Genomic DNA, 14903 nt, shown 5'->3' with positions numbered 1-14903 from the left:
GACGGTATGTACTGCGTAAACCGTGTGCGTCCACGGTAAGGAAATAATTGTTCATCAATCGTCAAGCATGAGCTGGGCTTGAAATGTGCAGCAAGATTATTGTTCATCATCGTCCACAACTCACTGATCAGTGCTGCTTTATCAGTTAGTAAGCGTGTTGCAGGAGTGTTTTTATCGTCAAATCTTAGGAACCGCAATATCGAACAGAAACGGTTGACTCCCATTGTAGCGCGATATAAAGGATAGTTTTTGACGCTCCATAAATCTCGAACATGTTCTCCATTGCTATGGTTCGCACCAGTCATAATAAGTATGCCAAAAAATGCATACAGCTCTTTTATTGACACAGGCGTCCATGACTTAGGAGCTGTGTTCGGATGCGCATTGTTGTAAGCATTATAAGTTTCTTTTGCTAACTTATTTGTATGGCGCATAATTATATCAGCCATTTTCACGTTCATGAAACATTTGAATGTTTGCTCTATTGACAACATTTCAGTGCATCTAGCTGGTCCAGAACGTTCTCTTATAATATTTTGTCTGAGTACCTGACGACTTACATTTGGTTCTTTCATCCACTCAGTACCATCACGTGCAACAAATTTTTCGCCACTAGCAGGTAATTCAATATTTTCTTTTACTTCTTCTTCTTCATCGCCTTCTTCATCATCCTCATAGTCCGCATAATCAGGTAATACTTCTGCGGCACTTTGCGAAACTTCAGCATCGTCATCAGCAATTTCAATGTCATTGAATTGAATTTCTTCTTCATCTTCTGAGTCAAAGTCATAGGGAGCGTCATCGTCACAAATTTCATCAAATAAAAATTGTATATATGATTCTCGCTGTTCCTCAGTTAGCCTGCATAATAAAAAAAATTAGTATATGAGTAGTATATGTTGCTTATTTTACATTTTTTACCTTCTATATGCTGCACTTAATAAATATTCGTTTCTTCTTGAAGTCATTTCGTATCCAGTTATTTATAGTTTCAGTTATATTTATTTTCACTTATATTTTCACTTCTTACACTTTTGAGCACCAAAACAATAATGAAAATATCAACAGGCAGCATTTATAACAACACCTCGTGTGAAAACAACCCTTGCAGCTGCATATAAAATACAAAAACCAGTTATACCAGTGTATTTGCTAGCTACGTACCCATACCTTGCGCGACCTTTTTGCACATATCTTTTGAACCAGGTAGAATATTTCAATGAAATAAAAACCAAAATGTGTATTTGTTGTTACTCTACAAGTATATTATTATAAATTATATTATTTTGTTTTGCATTTATTAGGACAACAACAAAAACAAAAATCCACTGTTGCATGTCCTGATTTTATTTGCCCATATCGCTGGAACCAGTAGGAATATTCGAATGAAACAAAAGACAAAATACTTGTTATATATTAAAATATACATTTAAAAAAAAATCATAGAAATCGGTTGAATAAGCATTAAAAAACCGCAAAATAAGGTCCCGGGTACAAACGTATCCCATGGGTGTGTTTACGTGGTATTTTCTGGGTGTGTGCTCTAGGGTTAATATTAATCGGTTATTTTCCTTTACTTGTCAGTTTAATTGTATCGTGAAAGCCCTTTTGATTAATTGCAATGTAAATCGATTATTTCCAAAATAATCGAAAGATGTACGCCACTAGAAAATAAAATCATTTCACATCAGCAGCGCTTTTTACAATTTTTTTCAAAAACTTATATTATCCAAGGATTTATTCGAGCGAAAAAAAGGAAAATGCCCCCAATACGAAGTGATGTTTGGAAGCATTTTTCAAAGGAGAGTTCTACAGATGTAAGGTGTAAGTTGTGCTGCAAAACTTTACAGTGATCCAACAACACAACAAATATGATGCAGCACTTACAGTTGAAAAACTCAAAGGAGGCTGAAGCCTTAAAAGTATGTTAAAAATTCCGCCATCAATTAATTGCAACTTAAATGTATAATGTGTACTACAGAGAAACAATGAGGCATTGTATGAAGCCAGTTGTGTCACAGAGGATAGCAATGAATTGCCAAGCACGAGCCAAAAACCTACACCAAGAAGCAATCAGCCAAATATTATATAAACACTGTGTTTTCAAATGTAGAGAGTTTTGCATCAGGTGGTACGAAGCATCAGAAATTGACGCGAGCAATAGTGGAAATGGTTGTAATGGACAATTTGCCATTTTCGCATGTGGGCGGTATTCTTTCATATGACTATTATTTCTGCATTGTTGCTGATTCCTCATAGACATGGATGTGTATTAGACTGGCCGCAGCTTGTATGGAGAAAAATAAAAATTGAAAATCCAAATGTTTTCGGGTCGTTAAACATGAGGTTAGATGCAATAAAGAACGGTATATTTTTTCAGCCCGATCAGATGATGTCTAACCGTGCCCATTTTATCCCAAAGTATGGTAAATTTGAAAAAATCACAATTTTTACTAATTTTTTTTCGTTTCCAATTTTTTTGTTCGAATCTTATATTTATTGATGTGATGCGATTTTAATTAATGATCTTTTCTCTTTTTTGCGGTATGGCCCAATTTATATCGCGAAAGCCACCTGAAAAAAGGCGCTTTTAGCACACATAACTGATTAGTGATACGTGGAAAATATGTCACCGTCAGTTGAGTAATAGAAATTGTGTTTTATGAACGGTGTGTTGAGCCAGCTGCTAAATGAAATAATTATTTTTAAATTTTATGCAAAGCTACTTTTTAAATAATTTTACACACTTCACTATAATAATAAAAATAAAAATTTGTTTCATAATCAACACTTTGGGGGATCACTAAACAATTCATCAATTGTTGTGTTCGCTGAAAACGCTAAAAGTTTTGAATTTTTACTCGACATTTGAATTAGTAGGCTTTGACATTGCATTCTTATTCAGTGTGCATTTTTTTCTCGACATTTTAATTAGTAGGCTTTGACATTGCATTCTTATTCAGTTTCAGCTGTCTTATGCGTTTAATAGTACAAAAGTAATAAGTTGGTGAAAAAATGAGCTCAAAATCATTATCAGGCATTCAGAAAACAAGATTACGTTCTGAGCAAAGAATATTTCTTGTGGGTGAATGTGAAAGTGTTAATTTGTGAGCCAAGTTGCCATCAATGAAACAGGTGCTCCAATTATTGTTTTACAAAATGAGGCACGAAAACTTGACTTTGGAAAGCAGTATGAAATACACGATTGGTGCCACGATTGAGTTTTGGAAAAAAGCTAAAATTCCCACGGCGCAAGAAAAAAATTGTATTAAAAAACTTAAAAATCTTTACGAGGAATGGAGAAATTTACAAAAACATTCCAAGACTCCTAACGAGAAGTGTCGTAAAAATGAAGCAGAGTTTAAGGATAAAATTGAAAACTTCATATTTGACATTGCAGCCATGGATGCCCTAGGTATAATGAAAATGCAGGAAGATAAAGACTTTCTTTTGCTCCAAAGAAATAGAGGACGTCCAGATAGTATGTATGGGGCCGATACTGTACTCACAGGAAGAGAAAAACGCAAAGAGCAAAGAATGCAAGAAGAAAGAAAGCGCGTTGAAATGCATTTAGTTCATAGTAAGTTTATTAAAGTTAAGCTTTACTGGTTCTTTTTTTTAATATTTGATCCCATTTGAAGCTAATTATGCTCTTGGAGTCTCTGATACCGAGGATGCTGAAAAGGATATTTCAACTGGCGAAGAAAATGCAGCAAAAGATATGAATGAAGGCGAAGATACAGACGGAAGTAACATTAATTTACTACCGAAAAAGGCAAATTGAGGAAAAATTAATTTTATTGATGATAGAATGCATGCATGGACAAATGTAATCTCTCAACAAGAGATGCCATGCATTTTGTGAGTGCAACGGTTGCTGCCTTCATAAATACCATGCAAAGTGTTAATGGAACGCCGTCAATAAAAATGGAAGATTTAATCGAACAACATTACATTCGATGAGGAGAGATTATCGTCGCAGACAAGCTCAAGAGATTATTAATGGATTCAATTTATGGGAGAAAATATGGAAAAACTGCTGGGGGTACCAGAAATTGAAAGTTCAACGGGAGATGCAATAGCTGCAGAAATACATAATTTTTTGTGCAAGTAGAACCTCGATGATTTAGTGGAAATTATATCATTTGATACAACAGCTGCTAATAAGGGAGTTAATAATGGAGCAGCGTTCTTGCTTGAAAAAAGTCGTCACCTGTCGTCACCATGTTAGTGAGTTGCTAGTCAAAGCAGTGTTCGAACTAAATTTTGGCAAATCATCAGCACCGGAAGTTCCCTTATTCAATCGTTTCTTTAACAGCTAGAAAAACATTAATTCTAAGTGATTCAAAAGTGGAATATCGGAAAATGAAGCTCGGAAAATCTTTACAATGGCTGAAGTGGAAATATTTAATAATTTTTGTCTAACTGCATTAAATACATAGTCACCACACTCGTGCCGATTATAAAGAATTACTACAACTATCGTTGCTCTTTGTTGGGGAAGACGTACCAAATTTTTCACAAGTACGGTCACCTGGTGCAACATCACACGCAAGGTTTATGTCGAAGTGCCTATATTGCTACAAAATGTTTCTGTTTCGCGAGCAATTCGTGTTAACGACTTCAGAGATAGAGAGTCTAAGAAGCGTTTGTATTTTTTTAACCTGCATCTACGTTCCATATTGGTTTCGTTGTGTGGATCCAATAGCTGCTCCACAAAATGACCTTAAGCTCATTCAAGATGTGATTGTATATTTCGATAAGAATGTATCCAATGCCTTTTTACATAAAATTGAAAATCATTTATGGTATTTGTCGGAAGAGGCGGTTGGCCTTTCATTTTTTGATGATCAAATTCCTTCACATATTAAGCGAAAAATGGTGGAAGCAATTACTAGCGATAACCAGAAGGAAGATGCTGTTCCAACGAGAGTTGTTGCAACAATGTCAGAAATAACGCTTTACGGCAGCAAGAATATACATGATTTTATTTCATCAAGAACTAAAACATTCTTTACCCGCTGAGGAATTGAAACAAGTTTTTTAGAATCAGATCCTTCAACATGGCAAGAAAGTGAAGACTATATAGCGGGAAAACGAATTTGTCAGCATTTGTCTGTAGTTAATGACGCTGCAGAGAGAGCATTGAAATTGATCACAGACTACAACAGATCACTTACTTATAATGAAGAAGACAAACAGTACTTACTGCAAGTTGTTGAGCACTACAGGCAATTGTATCCGTCTTACACCAAAACATCTCTCATTAAATAGACAATCCAATTCTTTAATTAAAATTTTATTAAATTAAAATAAATTATATAAATAAAGTTAAATTATATATATATTAAATATATACATATTAAAATAAATTAAATTATATAAATTGGAAACCAAAAAAAATTTTGTAAAAATTGTGATTTTTTGAAATTGTCCATACTTTGGGATCAAATGGGCACGGTTAGGCATAATCGGATCGGGTTAAAAAATTACACCGTTTTTCATTACTCCTAACCTCATATTTTAAGACCCGAAAATTTATGGATTTCCACAAAAAAAAGTTACGGCCAGTCTAATGTGTATCCTTTTCAGGGAAAGGGTTCTTGCAGTTGATGAAACATCAATATCCGCTTTATAAAGTTCCGACCAGGAATACAATAAAAGCAGAAATTGAAAAAATGTATAATAGAGAAGTGGAAAAATTTAAAAAGATGTTATCGCATGTGTTTAATATCTGTTTGACTACTGATATATGGACTGACACTCAAATGAACAGCATGCTCGGTGTGACGGTACATGGTTTGTTTGAAAGTAAACAATTTTATGGAACAATTGGTGTATTTAAACTAACTGAAGCCCATACAGCTGCAAACATCTCAGAAGTACTAAAAGGTTCGCTTTCAGAATTTTCCATAAACAAAAGCAATGTTATTGCAGTGGTTACTGATAATGGCGCTAATATCGTTAAATCTATTTATAGTACTTTTGGGAAAAATCGCCATATTCCATGTTTCGCGCATACGCTTAGCTTAATTTATGACAGTTCATTAAATACGCCTGAAGTCAGCGATATCATCACAAGCTGCAGAGCAATAGTGACTTGGTTTAAACGGCATGTTAAAGCCAATGATAATTTGCGCCAACTGCAAGTATCTGCTGGAATTCCTGAAGGCAAACAGTCAAAACTCATTTTGGACGTTAAAACCAGGTGGAATTCTACATATTATATGCTTGCTCGCCTCATTCAGTTGATTCAATATGTCAGCCAAATTTTAATAAGCTTTTCTAACGCACCACCGATGATTACAACAAAAAACAAGGAAGAAGTGAAGCGATGACGACTCAAATAAGTGGAGAAGAGTACGCCAACAAATAATGAAAATTTCTTGCACATCTGTGGCGGCAGATAAATTGAAAACGAATATTTTAAAACAATTTGATGGGCGATTTGGAGAAATGGAACACTCATTTTTATTGGCGGCATCTATTTTACTGGATCCTCGTTTTAAGAAAATCCATTTCCAAAATCCAATTGCTCTATCTACAGTTATGCGACATATATATAAGAAGGGAAATGGCTGAAATCGAGCATATGGAAGACAGCATTGGAGGTGGAAGTGAAACTTCCTCCGCCGGTGATACCGAGTTCGATTTATGGGCTCCCCATAAGTCCTTGGCTCACAAGCGGAAAAGAAACGAGAACGACTTAACGCAACCACAAGATGAGTTAAGCTACTTTTTAAATTCTCCGGTCCTCGAATTGAAGCGTGATGTGGTAACCGCCTGGGATGAAATGAGCTCAGTGTATCCAAAGCTTTACTCATTTTCACAAAAGTATTGTTTCTTAATAGGAACATCAGTTCCTTCGGAGCGCCTTTTTTCAAAAGCAGGGGCCACTGCTACAGAAAAGCGCAATAGATTGATAACCAAGTGTTTATCAAAACTGTTGCTTTTAAATTCAATCCTTAGTAAATAAGTTTCAATGTAATACGAGTATAAGTTCAATAAATATTTAAGAAATTCTTTCAATTAACCCGCAAATTTTAACACATTGTAAACTGTGATGTTTTTGTCTTTATGATTTTTTAATATTACCTGGAAAACATCGATTAATAATCGGTTATTTGAAATTGATTTCTATTAATTGCAATTAATAATCGATCGCCGCAATTAATCATATGGTTCCATTAACCGATTAATTCATTTTTTTGCCATCACTACCTATTTTCCCCATTCTACGATATGTTTTGTCGGTCATTTCCTTTCGCATTTGAACTGAACTTCCATTTAGTTTTTATTTTCTAATGTTTCAAAGGTCATAAAAATGCTGATAATCGTTGTGGTCGTATTCGGTCTTTGTTGGCTGCCTCTGCAGCTGTACAACATTCTTTATGTAACCTTTCCGGAGATTAATGAATACCATTTTATAAGTATAATTTGGTTTAGCTGTGATTGGCTGGCGATGAGTAATAGCTGCTACAATCCATTCATTTATGGAATTTATAACGTAAGTAGCCTAAAATGAAAATTTTTACGTATAATTTACATATTTTGTTTTGCTTCCCTTTTGCTAAGCGCACGAAAATAGATTTATGGAGAGCAACCGTTTTATTATTACACTTTTTTTTTTTGTGAGCAAGATTTGCATGATTCAATTATAGAAGGTTAGGTATGTAGTGACAAGGGCGCTTTGACACTCCCTTATTTTAGGGCTGCATTTACGGAGGATGGTAAAAAGGGAAAAATGTTTTCCCCTTTTTGCCTAAAGGTAGTAAAAAAGTACGTAAAGTAACTAATTAGTCCTGTAATAAGAGAAAAACTAGTATATTGGTTATTTAATCTATATTACATTAAAACAAAACGACAGAAAAATTATAGTTTTTTCTTTAAACAAATGTAATATTTATTTAGAATATTTTCGATGTTTATCTAACACAAGAGTGCGCAGAACTATGTGATGTTACTTATGTATGTGTTTTTTTTCTGGCGTTCGGAGTCGGCTTGAAACTGTAGGTCCCTCCATTTGTGGAATAACATCAAGATGCACACCACAAATAGGAGGAAGAGCTCGTTCAAACACCCAAAAAGGGTGTACGCGCCTATTATATATATATATATATAATCTTGCAATAGATTTGAGTATATTTTGTGGAAGAGAACAAAAAATAGTCATAATAAAGAAATTTAATGTGTTTAATTTACTACAATAGTACAAGTCTTTTAATACGCCAAAGGTCAAAATATACTTAATCGACAGGAATGAGATGAAACAGAAAGTTTAATTTTTTTTTCTTATTTCGTGCAGAACAATACATTTAGATACATGTAGTATGTTACCGTAAAGACATTGCGAAAGCAGAAGTTCAGTCGATCATTTCTAAATGTAAGAAAAAAATTGAAATTAGAAGAGTTAAAATAGTTTGCAATAAAAATTACAAATTTACTAGTTTATAGTTTAAAATTTGTCTACCTTAATATACTTTGCGTCCCTAATATTAATAGGAAAATGTGTTAATATAGACTAAAACTAATACATCGAAAAATTTTAGATATTGGTAATATAATCCACTTTTAGTAATTGTGATGGTTTGTAAATTTACGTATATCAATACCACGTGTCTCAGTAATGAATCGGAGTGGAAATATGAGGTATTTGGGTGCACTTGCTCGTATAGGTGTTGGAACGCTGCACTTACTTCAGGCAGAAATCAAAAACCTGTAAACCAAAAACTTAAAAATAACTCACAAATATATCATTACAACTTATCTGTAATTGTAGACTTAAAGCTCGAGGACTTGCTCGTGTAGGTGTTGCGCATACATCTACGTACAGCATATTGTTCTAGACGGAGTAAGGTATCGACGTGGATAGCCAGTTCGGAAGTCAAATTGATTTCAGAGGTAGCAGTACTAGGCACATAATGACCTTCACATGTTAAACAGGTATTTGCACCATCATACACAACACACTCCATGTCTCCCATGAAATTATCCGTAGCACCACATGAGACAATGGTAGAAATACGCGCATACGTGCTTTCGTTTCTAAAAACCACAATAGTTGGGCCACCTAGCTCTTCAACACACACCTTCCGCAGCAATTGCTCGTCTGTGAAGTCTTACAAATAAAAACTTTTTATTTATTACAATTTATTAGCAAAAATTCTAAAAGAACTGACTAACTGTAGTTTATGTATTGTATGTAAGGTGGTCTCTGTTAAATTTGCAAAAACGCTGCTATAAAAACCTATGAATGAAAAAGTTTAATAAGAATTTTTACAAATGTCTGATCTGGACTTACATGTATGAAAATTCACAAACCGGTGGTTTTCTGCAGCAGAAAGCCGACTCCAAATAATCGACTATCACCATATGTAAGACATAATCGACCTAAATAGTGAAAAACGACATTAATTTACAAAATAATTAGCTTTACTTGAATTATACTTACTTGAATGTTTACAAACAGATAAAAGATTTTCAACGAATAATAACAAAGCAAAGCGTCAAAGTGGAAACGGTGTTGCCGACCAAATAATTTGCACCAAAAGTTTAGTTTTTACTACAATTCAAAACTTTTTTTGTGAAATAGGTACTTTTTTTTGTAAAGAAGCAACACGTTTTCAAATAAGGGAGGCGATATGTGAAGAGGGAGCGAGAAAGCTGTTTACTTACCTAACCTTCTATAATTGAATCATGCAAGATTTGTACTAAAATGTGCGTAGTTATTTATAAAATGGGGTTGCGGTGAATTCACGACTGGTTGAAAAATTAACTAACTATCTCTCCTACAATTCCATTTTTGCTAATTGAGAGTTGCCTACTGGAATAATTTCCATTTGTTTTTCTAAATACAGTGAGACTTATTCGTATAAACGCACACTTAATATTAGTTTTACTACTTTCTCTCTCTTTTCTCAATGCATTGCTCACAACAACTTCTATCTCATACGAGTATTGTTTGTCAATCAAACGCAAATTTAGTCAAATTTTCGTTGTTGTTGTTATACTTAAATCGTTGCTTTTTAAGGGGTTACATACGGTTAAAAGGCCGAAAAAAAGCAACTTTTCGAGAATATTTTTTGAGAAAACTTGTATATTTATTGATCTAAAAATTTATACACGCATTAATTATTTTTAACTGTATTTTAAGTCTTAGTATTAGTAAAAATACTTATTTGGAAAGCAGCTGCAGTTGATCTCCGGGAGCTCCTCTCAAAAAGGACGTTTTCCGGTGACCACTATATCTCTAAACTGGATCATCTGAAATTAAAAAACCAAACAGATTTCATTTAAGTACTGTTAGATCTAGTAATTAATCTAAGGAATAAGCAGAACATTTTTTTTTTTGACGAAATGGCGGTTTCTCAAAAGAACAAATCGATGTTTGACCAAAATTTCAACCTTAAATTGTTTATAAAAAAATATTTATCGGTGAGAAAAATTCTTTAGTTACTTACTAAAAAATATACAGTTCGTAACAGAAGTAAGTATACACCGGACACGTTTTCAATTTCCCCCCAATCGATTCCTTCAAACAACTTAAGTTATAACAAAATTGTGTTTTATTTACATGAATGAAATACAAATGTCATATTTAATCCAAATAATGACTAAATTTTAAAAAGGAACAAATTATAGTTTTTTATATTAAACTTTATAAAAATGCATGTCTCACAAGTAAGTATACAGTTCATCATATTATTAATTTGTGAAATCAAAAACATGATTAAAATCAAATCCTAGTATTTGGTGGGATAACCATTAGACTTTACAATCGCTTTAAGTCGTGTTAACATTTATTTCACCAAGTTTCCAGTTGGTCGTATTTTATTCCATTCCTCTTGAAGGACGTTTTTCAGTTGTTCCTTATTTCTAATCGGATGTTTACGTATTTGCCGTTTTAAATGTTACCATAAATATTCGATTGCGCTGATATCGGGGGACTGTGGCGGTGTTTTCAGCTGCTTTCGCAAATTGTGTAACAGCCACTCTCGTACAATATTGGATGTGTGCTTGGGGTCATTGCCCTGCTCGAAGATAAACGTTCCTCCTCCAACTTCGTAGCGCTTTCTTTTAAATTCTGAGATAAAATCTACGATACTACGATACGGAAGGAAGTAATTTTTCACTTACATGAGGTTCTCATTAGTTTGATCGTAACAGCTGACAGGGGGCCGCGTTTACGTCGGTGACTGTTTCCAGCATAACACTCACCAACGTAAACGTACGCCCGTATCAGCTGACACGATGACTCAAATGAGCGCCCCATGTAAATGTTGTCTCACCACAGTAAGTGTTTTCTCCGTTCCGTAGTATCGTAGATCGCTGTTTCATCGTGTCGGCTGATACGGACGTACGGGCTCATGTGTACGTTGGTGAGTGTGAGTACCATTAGAAGTTGTTGTGAGCAATGCATTAAGAAATAGAGAAGATATAGAAGGTATTAAAGCTAATATTAAGAGTGTATTTTATACGAGTAAGGGTAATTTTGTCTCCCCACTAATTAGTTTACTACCTCACATATAGCTGGTTTTATGCTATATTTACCCATTTTAATAGAAACCCCAATATAACTTTTAAGGAAAACTCGCATATTACCACTTTGAATATCAGCAGTTCTAATGGAAATATGCCACTTCTTTTTTCTCAAACTTTTCAGGAAAAATTTAAGCGTGAATTCAACAAACGTTTCGCCACTTGTCTCTGTGGGACTCACACAGTAATAGACGGGCAAGAGCGTGCACTATCTATGCATACCCGGGCCAGTTCGATACGTTCCACCAGTTTGCCCAACTCATCCGTACGTATACGAAGTAACATGCATGGCGTTGCAGTAAGCAGCAACGGAGGAAATGTATCTCAAACGAAAATTCCAGCAATTTCTACGTCGAACAATGCCATACCACACAATAGCCTCACACATACCAAAGATCGGGCGCTCAATGATGCCAGTTGCAATGTATATTTAGATCTAACAACATTTGATTCTCAACACCAAAGCAGTATTTGCAGTAGTAATAATAACAGTATTACAAATATTTACAAAAGCCATTCGAACTATAACCACTCGAAACAAGTGGAAGCTATCCAGGATGAAAGTGAACTAGAGGTGTTGCTATAATATAAAAAAAGAAAAAAATCAAAACTGGTTATTGAAAATTTGTATACCTAAGAGTGCAGCATCAGTGATAGCCATCAGTGGCACGTCTGCAGATAAGATGGTGCATACGACGATAATCAAAATAGGAGGTATTATGAAAGTATGAGTTTATTTTTAGCACTTCAATTCTTACTGTTAAATCAAAGCTACAAAAATGTTGCAATATTTCGTAGTGTGTACTCGTATATATACTTAAAATAACAATTTATATTTTAAAACTCTTATCTAATAATTTCATTTCGTTGTAAACTTTTGTGTTGGCTTTTGCTATACAAAATCTGTGATCAAATTAAAAGGTTTTTCGTGATTTTCATAAAGTCAATACAGATTTATTTAAGTTATAAGGTTAGCGTGTAAGTTTGTTTACTTTTAATCAAGTTGAGTCAAGGCAAGCGTAAATTTGGAATAAAATACAAAAAACATATATATAATACTTTTGTATATTTATTGAACTATACGCACATATATGTATGTATGTACTCCTCACAATGTTTTGAAAAAATTTTCAACACTTCTGAATTTAAAGGGGCAAAACTATTTGTTACAAGCTTTATTATTATTATAAATATTGGGTTGGGAAATAGGTTCATATAGTTTTTATATTTTCTTCTGTTTTACAACGATTTTTTAGCTGTTTGGCAAAGGGTAAGCATTCATTCGATAGAACCCTTTCTACCCTACAAAACTACGTTGATTTTATTTCTGAGTTATTTAATTTTTGATTAGTTTCGAGGCTTAGAAATGGAATACTCAGAAGGCAAAAATCCAAAAATCAACATTTTCGACACCTGCTCTTCTTTGCTTTCCATCGAGGTCAAAAAGCTGCCCAAGCAATCGAAGCAGCCCGGGACATTTGCAGCGTGTATGGAGAAGGTATCATAGACGATTCTACATCACGGTAATGGTGCGCCAAGTTCAAAAATGGCGACTTGGTGAGTGACTTCGATTACACGTCCCGTAGCGGAAGGTCTTCCGAATTCGATGAAGAAGGTCACAACTCAGTCGCCAAACCAGTCGTGGATTGGCGGAAAAAATGAACTACGATTCACAAAGACCTTTATTCAATAAGATTTACCGAAAAATTGGGTGCCTAGGTGCCTCACGAGCTCAACGAAAAACACAAACAAAGTCGCCTTCAAATTGCTTTTCAGCATTGCGTTCGCTATTGAGCAACACGCGATCATAAACAGCGCTCTTTGTATCGAGTATACCGATACATTAGAAGTTATCTAGATCGACTGCGTTGTCAAAAAAATCCCGTCACCTTGGAAGTTGATGCTCTTACTGCTGAAGGTGACGCAAAGCTCATCTTAATAAGAGCAAACCACAATCAGTCAAGCTAACCCTAATTATCACATTTCCACCTCATGGCACCCCTCTTTAGCTAACTCGCCCTTCTAATGGTTTCTTGAAATACCCCTGCGAAGTTTCCTATATGAGCTTGAGCCAGTATGCGAATGCGGTCGTGGGGAAGGTCAGGTATTTCCCGACTAATTTCAAGGGCACCATCATCGAGCACAGGGAACTATTTGGCGCTTGGCTTTCGGAAGAAGTGTTTACTTCATCCAGTTCATCAACTGCTCATTAGGAATGAATTTGAGCTCCTTTGCCATCAAAATTTCCGTTAAACTTCGAGTCATCCGAGAACAGATTCACAAGGTCTGTCTTGAAATGCTCCACCCCACTCACTTTTGAATGGAGAAAATGGTGCTTGGCCCAAGCGGGGCTGCGCATTGATCAGTTAAATCGGGGATGAACTCAAATTAGCTTACACAAACTTGATCTGTCACGTTAGTTTTCTACCAAGGATTAGTCACAGATACTCACCGTCTCAAGCAAATCCAAAGCAGCGCTCTCTACTGAGGCGGGTTGAGCACGAAGTATTTTGTATCTACTCCTAAATAAGAAAAAACTCCGTCCTGAGAGGATTCATCGACAGGCCGTAGTACGCGGCCCGTTTGACAACTGCATTTAGACAACTTTGCATCAATAAGTCGTACGTCATTCGCGTAGGCAATCACCCTGCAGTCCCTTCCCCCAGTTCATCCAGTGAGCCGCTAATTACAACGTAAGGTAATGGGGACAGAACCTCGCTTGTCGGACTGTCTCTACTCACTCGCTGGCGGTAGAAAGATACTCCCGGACTGTACCACGACCGTTCCGTCGCTAAGCATTTTATAGATAAACCTGATAAGGTCGGTACCGGCCGCTAGTTCGTCCAGAGATTTTGTAATTTATTTTGGTAGAAGCATTTCAATAATGAGCAAGGAGGCAACTGGACTCTTTCTGAGAAATGGGATCTTCTATATATTTAACAATAGTGTGCTAGGTAGACTCCACCGATCTGGCTTTACAGTAATGGTGCGGGGCACGCAACAAAGATCAGCGAGAAATTTCACTCACTACGTGCCGGTAAATGAAAAATTCAAAGGCCTTCAGCAGGAATGACAAAAAACTGATTAGCCTGAAATTCCTAGGCGATACCTGCGAGCTCTTGCAAGTCTTGGGTTTAATTGTAAATCTCACAACTCTCTACGACTTAGCTTAAATAGGGACCAGCCAACTACGATACACCTCTGAAGGTTTTTGCATCAGTGCAGGCATGTTTGTTCTATAAGAGGTTTGCACTGCGCCCTCATGGTCTTTTGAGCTCGGGTATGTTTGAACATCCGCAGCATATGTTGCGTATACGTTGGAGGCGAACACGTCATAAAATCGTTGCAAAGTTATTGGTGCTGAT

The 14903-nt window shown here is 35.5% G+C and overlaps 1 protein-coding gene across 1 annotated transcript in view; it reads left to right on the top strand.

Annotated features, from left to right (window-relative positions):
• Positions 1-12124, top strand: part of LOC129240676 (RYamide receptor-like) — a 60266-nt gene extending 48142 nt beyond the window's left edge. Inside the window, exons 7-8 of the mRNA XM_054876609.1 lie at positions 7316-7507; positions 11663-12124. Of these exons, the coding sequence (XP_054732584.1) occupies positions 7316-7507; positions 11663-12124 (654 nt within the window). The remainder of the gene's footprint in view (positions 1-7315; positions 7508-11662) is intronic.
• Positions 12125-14903: the final 2779 nt, after the last annotated feature.

Source organism: Anastrepha obliqua, chromosome 3 (genome assembly GCF_027943255.1).
Source record: "Anastrepha obliqua isolate idAnaObli1 chromosome 3, idAnaObli1_1.0, whole genome shotgun sequence".
In the NCBI taxonomy this organism is placed as follows: domain Eukaryota; kingdom Metazoa; phylum Arthropoda; class Insecta; order Diptera; family Tephritidae; genus Anastrepha; species Anastrepha obliqua.
The sequence above is the reverse complement of the archived record's forward strand: the minus strand, read 5'-3'. Positions and strand labels throughout refer to the sequence as shown.